General features: G+C 33.1%; 1 protein-coding gene across 1 annotated transcript; it reads right to left on the bottom strand.

The window, feature by feature from the left end:
* Positions 1 to 2,037: 2,037 nt before the first annotated feature.
* Positions 2,038 to 11,489, bottom strand: LOC115874125 (L-2-hydroxyglutarate dehydrogenase, mitochondrial-like; the record flags this gene model as incomplete). Its single annotated transcript, XM_030889220.1, is given in 6 exon segments — positions 2,038 to 2,252; positions 6,263 to 6,425; positions 6,486 to 6,676; positions 9,171 to 9,300; positions 9,303 to 9,322; positions 11,288 to 11,489. Coding segments are annotated over 6 exon segments (909 nt in total), but the record flags the coding sequence as incomplete, so codon positions are not given.
* Between the last annotated feature and the right edge of the window lie 410 nt (positions 11,490 to 11,899).

An 11,899-nucleotide genomic window follows, 5' to 3' on the forward strand; every position in this document is an offset into this window, starting at 1 on the left:
CCACCCAGGCAGAGAAGATCGATTTTTTTGTAGGTAAAGTTCTACTCCCAAGCCTTAAGTTTAGCATGCTATATTTCGTATTCAAGCTGTGTTTCTTTTTATGACGATTCTTTGATGAATTTGAATTCACTTCGAGTTTATCGGCACATTTTGGCGAATGGCAAAGAGGCTTGGGTTGGCCCCAGGACTCTGGGGCATTTGTCCGGCAGTTGCGTACCGAACCTTCCGTACTGAATCCTCGCCCAGTCCGTTTGTACTCATATCGAACACAGAACGTCCTCAGTATCAAAAAGGAATTTACCTAAAAAGAAAATTACATTTTATGGGAAAAATCAACAAAAGTTGGCGCGCGACGTCAAATCAAAAAATATTTTTGACCGAAATCAACGTGATTTGGCACATTGGAAAGTGTCCAAAATAAATTTTTCTTCACAAGATTCAATTTTAAACAAAAATAAAGAAAATATTATTTTATATTTTTTACTTGTGTTGGATTATTTAATGGATTATTTTTATTTTTAATTTACTTTTTGGCAGAAAAATTTCGATGATTGGAATGTTTTTCTAAAAATGTCAATACATAAAAATATTTTCCCTTTGTAAAGACAATCAGGAGTCATACTCTACAAATATTTCTTTACATAGCTTGTTATATCGCTTTGTCGCTATGAATCATTTTGCACAAAATGTAATTAAAGTTATTGGGAAGTTTTCTGGGGAATAAATGAAAGCTGAAAATAGGCTTGATGAGCTCAAAATATATTTCGATAGTTGCAAAGATAATTAATAAATAAATAAAAAATTATAATAATTCCAGCGTTTTTCTTAAAAATATTCAATCTAGAATACTGCGTTGAATCAAACTATAATTAGATAGGTGCTAACAATTCGAGGTAAACGAAGCATTGTATCTTCTCGGTAATCGTTATAGATACGAACATGGTTTAAATTGGGGCAAAGTTGCGTTTTGGGATGTTCACTAAGATACCATCAAGTTTTAAAAATCTTCAAGGATTGGCTGAGGCTTTTTTTGGAAAATTGACTTTTTTTTGAATCATTTAAATTTTTTCCTGTTAGTTACTATGTTTTTGAAATCAAAAACTAATTGCACATTCTATATCAACTTTATGTAGGGCTATGCTGATAGTATTTTTAGATTTTCAAATTAGCTGATATGTTTTGAGATAACAAAAGGCAAACTTAAACTTTTTTTAACCGACGCGGGGATCCCATGCAATTTTTTATTTCAGGTTTTGGAAAAACTCGGGTTCTGGAATACAATGATTGCCTCACACTTTATAGCTTTTTTTTGTTAAAAAAGGCGTTATTATACAGGGTTAAATCACAGAAGATCCTTAGTAATATGTTTATAATATTTGGTTATTTGAGATATTTTAGAAACCGATAATAATGTAGAAAATAATCCTAAAATATAACAAAAAAAAAACTTTTATCATAATTTTTTTAACGTAGCGATAGTAGGTTGGTAAGAAAATGTAAAAGTAGGCCCTAATTTTTCAACGAAGTTATTATTTGTCTAGAAAATTTTAAATTTGGTAATGGTTTGCTAAACTTTTATTGTTTTTTATATGTTGTAAGATTGCTAAGTATGAGCAATCTATTAACACCAAGTGCTAACACTCAACGCAAAGAGGTCATCAGCAAGACGCAAGAAACAGACAATGCCTCTGCAAGACAAGACCAAGACTAAGGGAATCTTGGTCTGCATCTTGCATTTGCAAATTTGCAGACCAATTTGCATCGCTAAAAGTCATACCTTCAGCATCTAAAGCTTGTGCCCTAACTCCTGCAGGGCCTGAAATAACATCATCCGACGTAATCGATGGAACAAATCGTTGCAATTGTTTAACCTGTAAAGAGGGATAGATCTTCACAGCCTCTCTGACGCGAACCCAAAATTTAAAAGGGGCCAGTTTTTCAAAAATCCGGATGAGGAATAAGGCCGTACATTAGTTTGATAGCTTGATATCCTGTACTATAGAAATATTGAATTTGGGGTTCGTTTGAGTCTAAAGGTACATAATGTACTCACGTGTATCCTTCTCTTTTAAAAGCTAGAACAGCATTTGGGCCTAACCAAACGCTTCCGTCCATTCTTGGAGTGAAATGGACTCCTAAAAATGGAAAACGAGGATCGGGAACGGGGTAAATGATTCCCTTGATCAATTGCCGCTTTTTCCAGCGCTTAAAAAAAGCAAGTATTACATCTAAATCGGATTCTGGGGGATTCCCTAGGACATACACTAAAGTAAGGGGATTTAAAGCACATTTTCCACGATATTTTGTGATTTAAGGGCTTCACCTCAGAATTCGCAATAAAGTGTTAAATTAATAATGAATACGTAATAATAAAGGCTATTTATTTGTACAACTGATGCGCCATATACATAAATAGAAAGAGAGAAAAAAAAGTAAGTGGTACAAAAGGGCGAGGTTCAGTTGAGCAGATTAGATATCTACCCTCTGTTTATAACCACCGAGAGAAATATTTGTTAACAATAATTAAATTATCGAAAAAAAAAAAAAAAAAAAAAAAAAAAAAAAAACCGTATAAAATTGTGCATCACAGTATAAAAATAAATTTACTAAAAAAAAAAAAAAAAAAAAAAAAAAAAAAAAAAAAAATATATTAAACAAAATCAAATATATGACAAGCAAACTTAACATTGAACATGCTCATTATAATTATAATCCATTTATTTATGCTGTCCAACCATGTGCTGAAGAACAATTCTCTTCAAGATGTAGCCTAGACTCTGTTAATATTTTAGAGAAGTCGTTTAAATTTATTTTTTACTTTTAGTTACTTTTATGGACTCGTTACTACTATTTACTTTTGGTAATAGGAATCGTTACTTCCTTAAATCTAATGTTAATATTATGAATGTCTGTGCGAAACTGAATTTTCTCGTAAAGATATGGTGGTTGATTGGTTTAATTAATTTTTGTCGGCAGCAAAGCAGTAAGAAGGTGGGGCCTAAAGATGAAGGCTGGCGCCACTTCCGTTCATGCTGGTCATAACCACGCTGCTCCTGAATGCTTTATATGCTTGACTAATATGGTCATATTTCCGGATCTCAAAAATTAGACGTATCAAGAATTCCTGCAATTTTTGAACTATTGCCAATTCGCTTTGTAATGCAAGGTTCCATAGAGAACATTCGCCAAAATTCTAAATGTGACAATACCAGTGCCTCGCATAACATTGTTTTTTTCATATTGTCTAAATTATAATTAAATGACGATTTGGAAAAGAGAGTTTCAAATTAAATAAGCTTCTGAAGGGATGCATTTATATGCTCTTGAAATCTGAGATTTTGATCCATGATAACTCCTAAATTTTTTGCGCTCGTTTTTATCAGTAAAGGTGAATTATTTATTTCAATTGAGTTCGAAAAGGAATCCAAAAACTTTTGTCCTTCACCACCCTTACCAAAAACTAATACTACAGACTTCTTAGGGTTTAAAAAAAGACCATGATTTTTTGCCGTGAGAGAAAATTGATTCAAATCATAATTTAATGCCGAGATAGCTTGAATACTTTCTTCAGGAGAAAATGACAAGTAAATTTGTGTATCGTCAGCGTAAAGGTGATATTTGCTAGACAGTAATGTATTCGGAAAATGAGAAGTATAAATACTAAATAACAGAGGGCCCAAAATCGAGCCTTGTGGTACACCGCTAGTGACTGCTTTGAAGGCAGACTGTTCACCGCCATAAGTTACTACTTGACTTCTGTCTTTTAAAAACTCCTTGAGTAAGTGAACAGCCTGTTCTGAAAGTCCAACACTCTGCAAAATTGAAACAACGATTTTATGGCTAAGAGTGTCAAAGGCCTTACTAAAGTCCAACAAAACTAATACTGTTAATTTGCCCTCATCCCATGCCTCTAATATCTCATCCGTAATGCTGAGCAATGCCGTATTGCAGCCAGTAAGCATTCAATTGAATTAACGTCAAAATTGGTGGTATTAATTTTAAGTTAGTAGAGAAAGCTAAAGAACTTCTAACTTTTTCCACTAATAATACTTTAAGATATGCAAATAATATCACTTTGGCCTTTGATTATCATCCTAGAAAAATTGTGGTTAAACAAAGTTCATTGTTTTATAAGCTAATTAGAAGGCTTTCTCTGTGGATACTACTGACTACCGCATGCTGTTGCTAGGATATTCTATTAATTTTAATTGTCTTTTATGCATTGTGATGATATAAACTTTTAAATATAGAGTATAATTATTGAAACCAGTAATTTATTCTAGTTTGAGGTTCTGAATGAAGCTGAAAATTATTATTATAAATAAATATATTATTATTATAAAAAGAAATACATAGTTTACAGGTAATGACAGGCAAAAGTGTTTTAAAAAACACAGAAAAATAATGAATGTACAGGGTTGCGCACCTCACTCGCCCCGGTTGATTATGCGAAAACGGAAAGATGTAGAAACAGCATATTTTATGGGTACATGTGGGGACGCAATGCGCCATACCAAAGTTATATTTTTTTACAGAACACCCGGTATTTTATTGAATTTTTGGATTCTTTGACCCAAAAAGGCTTTGGCTGTGGTTAAATATGTTTATAATATTTGGTTTTTGAGATATTTAAATATGCATGCTACAATAGAAAAGGTTATTAATAGAATAACACCCTGTACAATAATTTTCAGAATTAATTCTTGTGCTGAGTTTAAAAGTAGAGAAATAAACTTATGCCCATAAACTAATTTCAATTTTTAAAATAGCTACTAACTGTCACTATAGACTTGCCATGGCATTTTATTGAAAAATGGCCTTTTATTCAAAATCTGAGCTAGATAGGTATAGGAAACACTAAATACCATAATATAGTTTGAAAGAGGGTTTGAATCAGCTTCGATTTGGTTAAAAAAATTTAAATTGGTTTAAAATGTATTTCTCTGGCTTAAAAGTCAGCACAAGAATTAACTGTGAAAAGCAATGTACCGGGTGTTGACTAGGGTCTCCGTTATTTCCCAAGTTGAATTTTTTTGCTGTCGCCCTCTGAAATTTTGGATCTATGATCAATTGATCAAAACTATAATTTAAGGTTATTGTTTCATTGCCTTTCAGTGTCTCTAAATATGTGTGTCAATTGAAAAGAATGAACAAATTTCGGTTTTTATCAATATTACTTTTTTAATTTACTTAATTAATTTAATTAATTCAATACAAGTAATATTTAAGATAAAAACCACTCGAAATTTGTTCGTTCTTTTCAATTGACACACATATTTACGAACTACGAACACTGAAAGGAAATAAAACAATAACCACAATAACCTTAAATCATAGTTTTGATCAATTGATCATAGATGGCGCAATATTAGTTTTCCATATTAAAGTTGGTAATCAGCCCCATCGCGGTTTACACCTCGCTTTAGTATATCACTGATTGGCAAATTAGAGGAAACCAAGAATGTTTTTCTCATTTTATCAGCAAAGTCGCAAAAAGTCGCAGTATCTTATTTTACTGTATGAAAACCCAATGTTTACTAAGTAAAACGTATATAGACAATATGCTGAATTCTTCGAAATGCGCAACTAAATCTCTAAGTATAATAAAAATGTCACAGATTTAATCAAATTTTCTGAACGCCTAACTTTTAGATGCAAAAAAAATCGTTAGTATAGAGAATATCAAAATAAATAATACGTTTTTGTAGAATACATACCTGCAGCTTGCTGAGCCATTTTCAATCAAGACAATAATATAAACGTAAAAAGAGAACAAGAACAACAACAATTTATAATTTTAAACATAAAATTTAGCCATTTATCTCTTATCTGTGAGAAGTAACAACTTTGATGTTTCGTTGAAACAAATGAATGCAACTAAACACACCCATAGCAACGCCTTTCATGGCAGAGATGATTTAACTTATCATTTATCTTTTTTTGGGAAATCTTAAACACATTTGCTTTTTCGAATTTCGATCACCTTTTTCATGCTAATACCCCACCGTAGCGTCTGCGAGAGTCTCGAGAATATTCGTATTTTTTATTTCAGTATTCCAGGAGTGGAATCTAGTAATTTTATCCCGAGTTTTATCCCAAAAGGATAACATATCACATTAATTAAACGCCACCATATGAATGAATAAAATTTCCGTTATTGTATGATTTATGGATAAATTTATATATTGGTTATTGGCAAATGAAACCGTAAAGCCTCACACAAGAAATTATAATATGCAGCAAAATAGATCTTTAGGATTACAAATAAATAAATAAATAATTTTAGACGTACCTGATAATTCTGCTAATTTATCTGAATGAAGTCCACCGCAAGTTAACACGTATTTACTTTTGACTTGTTGCCCATCTGTAGATTTAATTAATACTGGATAGTTATTGTCTTTGGAATTTTCAAAACCGTTGACCTAAAAGGGCTCTATCTAAAATTACCATACAAAAATAGTATACTATAGATAATAAATTACTTCGAAATTAAGATGGATTTCTCCACCTTGTTCTTTAAAGTCTATTCCATACTGTTTAGTGACCAATGTGTAGTCAATAATTCCTGTATGAGGTGACCACAAGGCTTGAAGTCCCACACAATAGGGTTCAATTTTTTGAATTTCTTCTACTCCGTTCAGTAGTTTGATATCAGGAACTTTATTTTGTATAGCTGGAAATCAAGCAGTATTTTTAATATATTACAAATTAATTTCAGAACGTATAAAAAGTGTATAATTAAAAGTTTTTTGGATAGTGATGAGCAATTGCAAGACATATATACTATTAATTAAACTGCAAGACCCCCTTGGTCTTGGTCTTGAGGTTTAATAAATAGTAATGGTTTTGCAGTGTCCAGTCTTGGTCTTGTCGTCAGACTCTTGCATATTTTTAATAGACTTTTACTAAAAGCATTTCTACTTACAAAATCTTTAAATTAATACTATTTTTTTAAATAGTTTTATGCAAATGAAACTTAAAAGAAAGAAACAATATTTTTCTGATGATTTTTTTATATTAAATCAGTATTGCTTCTTTTGAAATTTTATGCAAATGTCGGGTAAACACCTGTTTGTAAGTAAATAAAAATGTGTATTATAAATCGCACAACGCTCAATGGAACGAAATATGCCGGGAATAACCAAGAAAGACCTTAAAAGAATAGAGTGGATACGACAAAAGATTCAGATAATAGATGTCATCCACAGAATGAAATCGCTCAACTGGCAATGGGCAGGACAGCTGGCAAGAAGGGCAGGCAACAGATGGACCAAAATAATTCCAGCATGGTACCTACGCAAGGAATTAAAGAGACCTAGAGGATGGGACCATGATAGCCAACAATATACAACAATGGATCCAACTACAAAGAGAGTATGTGAGGGAGGGATACCATAATTGGAAATGGTTGAATAAGCTAAAAATGATGATGATGATGATGATGAATTGAAGGTTGAAACCACGGCTTAATTCGTCGACCGAGACTTTTCAGGCGGATTGTGTACCTTTTGAAAACATTGTAACACTGAGTCAAAATCAGTTTTTTAAAATATCTGCCAAAATATGCAATTTACAAAATTTTTCTTCAAATAAAAAATGAAGCTTAGATAATTACCTCCAAAAATGGTTCTTATAATTTTTTACGTTGAATTAGTAATTTTCGTGATATTCCGCCTCGAAAGTCCCCCAATTTTCTTTCCAAGTCTTAACGCTCTTAAGATAGATTTCATGAGCGTATCATTGATTGATAGATTCAAACTTCGTTTAAAAGGTAGAATCAACAGCTATCAAACTTTGAAACTTTTTTTATTTTTTGAACGTTTGAATTTTGTCATATTTCCTTTAGACCAGTAAGTGGTTTTAGGTGGAAATAATTAGGGGCAAGCTGCAATAACACTTATTCTCTTTGTTTTGCTTTGTTGAATAATCTACTAAATTTAAAAAAATTCTGTCAAATTATGACATTTTTATGTTTTTTTTTTAAATAACTCGGTTTGGGTGCACTGTACAGAAAATTTGCAAGAGACCAAAAAGAAAGCTATTAATAATTCTCTACGAAAAAGGTCCTGCTCACCAGTTTCGTGCATGAACAGGTTAACGAGATAAAGGCGCTTAAATACAAAGCATATATTTTCTAGTGGTTCATTTAATATGAGACACTGATTCTATGAAGATTTGAATAATTTGCCAGTACAAATTTGTGTTTTTGTTGTGCTCGTTTCCACACCACCTGGCGGCAGAGCACTCGGCACACTTTTTTTAAGTGATTTCCCCTATAGTCCTAATCTACTTTCTTGCCGTTGCAAATGTTCTATTTTTATATCCATGTGACATGATATGCTTTATAAGTATTATGTATTTTCACCGTCTGCTTTTTTTGACATAGAAGGTTGATCAATTGACTCATCAATATATTCTTCATCAAACTGTTCATCTGGTTTTTGTTTAATGTCTATGTCTTCGATATTTTTGTTGGTCATTAATTCTTCTAATCGAGAATCGATTTCTTCGTCGTCCCCTGGATCTTCTAGAGTTATTTCAGAATTTGAACACGCTCTTCCCTGGCACGAACCGCACACTACCGAACAGTGTAATCCTGCTTTTCTGCAGCTGCAGGCTGCGTTGCAACCTTTTTTGCATTTACAAGAACTCATCTTAATTATTATCTAAAAAGATAAAATAAGATTACAGTAGGAATCTTTGGTGTTACAACAGCAAAATAAAACAGTAATTCACCACAATACACCAAAACGTCACTTTATTTTACTGAACGCGTGTTGCTAATTTTCATCAGGAGATAGTTAGATCTGAATGAAGTTTAGCCTAACAAAAAATCAGAAAGAAAATCCAAGACCGCAAGAGTTTTATATGCTTTATCGGTCTTGTTTTTTGTGCAAGACCAAGTCTACAAGACCAAGATCAGTCTCACTCGTCACGACTTTTGGTATACGTAAAATAATACAAAAAAATATATCAACAAATTACAAATACATGTAACCCTCAATCCGCAAACATCTGAATGAAGTGCTTACCAAAATCAGTATTATTGGTCAAGGCATATTTTGAAACAGCAAATCAGTTTTAGACCTACAGTGATAAACTACTTAGAATTTACCAGAAATAAAAAAGAAATATAAAATATTTTTTAGAGGAAATATTATGCTTACCTCTATCATGAAGATCTGCAAGTCTCTTCACTTCTACTTCGTTGGTCGCCACAATGAGTTTTCCTACCTTTTTGTAGGGTATTTTCTTTTGGTCGCAATACTTGTACATCAGTTGTAAACCTTCTACACACATAATTTTGCTTTAAGGGATCCTACAAAATTAAAACTTCTTTAATTGTCGATTCTGAATATATTTTATATTTCATCCTCTAATTTTCTTTGTCATATTAGAAGAAACAGTTATACTAATACAGAGTAAGTCTTAAATATGTTCAAATATTTTTGGAGTAGGTACTATATTTCGACCCCAGAAACACGATTATAAGGTTTTTTTCACCAAGGGATAGATGATGATGTTAGGACCCCCGGACCAGGACCTTTCTGCTTCCCAAGTAGAAACCAACTTAAAGCAGAACTGAATAACTTGAAAGACTCCACCGTAACCTGAAATGGGGTGTTCTCCAACAGTCTAAGACACTCGAAAGAGTTCGTGAGAACTTACGACCGAGAAAAATCAAAGATTTTCCTTTATTTAAGTAAAAATAATCTTCGGATTGTCACGGGGTTTCTAACAGGACACTGTCTCCTCAACGAACACCTCAGTGAAGCTGAGAAACAACGGCGAATGCAGATTCTGTGGGGAAAATGGGGAACTGAGTGCGCCGAGACGATGACTGTTCGTGCCATGAACTTTGGTACGGCTGATGATGTCGAGAATGGAAGCTGGCCTCTGTGGAGCCGTCTCAGATACTGGCTTTGTTAAAGCCCTGAGCCTGTATGATGAGTAGAGGGGAACAAGAAAGGAAGTACACAATATGTATATCTGTAAGGTCGCGGGCACTAACTCCCTCCTAAGCATTCTAGGTACATTGTACAAGGTTTTTCTTGAAAAAAATTGAAATCGTTGTCGTTTTGTTTAATACAGAACGTCAACGGCTTTTATGAGACGTATCCAATCAATCAATCCGAACATTATAAATTTATATTATTCAAAGGTAGAATAAATTAGTATTAGTATGGCAGCAAACGAGTAATCATTTACATGACCCTAAACACATTTTTACATGGCGACCCTGCCTACGGACTCAAATCGTCTATATCCGTTGGGCACCCTAAGTAACGGTGTGGACGCGAATTTGAATTAAGTACATTAAAATAATAATCAAAAATGGGAAAAACAGTGTCGAAAGAAAGTGACGTTACAAGTTCGGGAGTGGTTACTTTACGAATTTTATTGTTGATGAACAACGATTGATTATTGCTATGGTTGTAAAATATTAAAACTAGTAGTTTCTTAGTGAGTTTCCTACGATGTTCTCTATGGGTATCTCGGAAACTACTGGAGATAGAGAGTCAGTTAAATGGGGAAAGAATTGCAGTTTTGTGGGGTCATAAATATGCGCTTTTCAGATTTTCGAAAAAGTTCATGGCTTACTAGATATTTCGAAAAAGATAAGAATTGGCTATAACGAGTCAAGAAAGATAAGAATTGGCTATAACTCAGTAATTATGTGAAAGAAACATATTATAGCTTATATTGCTGAAAAGCTTAAAAAATGGCGCTTTTTATGAAGTCATAGCCAACTATGGTTTCCATTTAAAAAAAATATGTTTGTGTCATATGTCAAAAATGACAGGTTTTATAAAAAATCGGAGAACACAAACTCATTAGGAATGTGATTATCTACAACTTTTTATCTGAACACTTTGTATAAAATAGATTGTAATGGAATTGGGACAAATTTTAAAATAGCCAAAATTTGTTTTTCAGAAATATATAGTAAGCCATGAACTTTTCAAAAATCTGAAAGGCGCATATTTATGACCCTAAAACTGCTGCAATTCCCCCATTTAAACGACTCTCTATCTCCAGTAGTTTCAGATCTCCCTCAAGAGAACATCATAGAAAACTCACCCTATATATAGACAATTTTTATTGGTTCTGAGGTTAAATATAGATATGTTTATATTAAGTACATATTTAAAGTAAAATGCAATTTTAACATTTTTTTAATACCACATTACCACATTACGCTGACGGATAATTAATAATACTATGAATACTAAAATAGAACAAGTAGAGCAGTTCATTAAATAAAGTTAATGAGGTTGATTACCTGGCTTATAGTAAATACCCGCGTGTATAACTCCACTATTATGACCGCTTTGATGTTTTGCTAATTCGCTTTCCTTTTCTAATATAGCCATTTTAAGCTTAGGGTGGCGTATTTTAAGTTCCCTTGCTGAAGCTGCACCCACAATTCCTCCACCAACCACAACAACGTCATATTCTCTAAAAAGCAATAAGCATGTATTACACTATAATTATTATTCTTTAATAGAACTTAAAACATCACAGAACGTCTCTCAACTTCTATTCAGTCACGGATACTTAAATATTTCGGTCACGTTATGAGGAGGGATACTGACTGTATGGAGAAACTCATTACACAGGGCCAGGTTCAGGAAAAAAAGCCAAAGGCCGCTCACCCTCCCGATGGATAGACCAGCTGTCAAAGATCATCCCTAAGCCACTGCACACGCTTGTACATGAAGCACAAGAGATGGACACAAGAAGCACAAGTTATGGAGTCAAACCTCACACATCACCTGACTACATTCCTCTTGTAGGAATCTTGTGGCACGCACACACAAGCTAGGTAACCCTCGCTAAAAACCACAATATGCAGACCCAGCACAGACAACAAGCGATCAAAATTAAAATTGCG

The sequence above is a fragment of the Sitophilus oryzae genome, unplaced genomic scaffold (genome assembly GCF_002938485.1).
Source record: "Sitophilus oryzae breed Bouriz unplaced genomic scaffold, Soryzae_2.0 scaffold_1228_pilon_pilon, whole genome shotgun sequence".
Taxonomy (NCBI): domain Eukaryota; kingdom Metazoa; phylum Arthropoda; class Insecta; order Coleoptera; family Curculionidae; genus Sitophilus; species Sitophilus oryzae.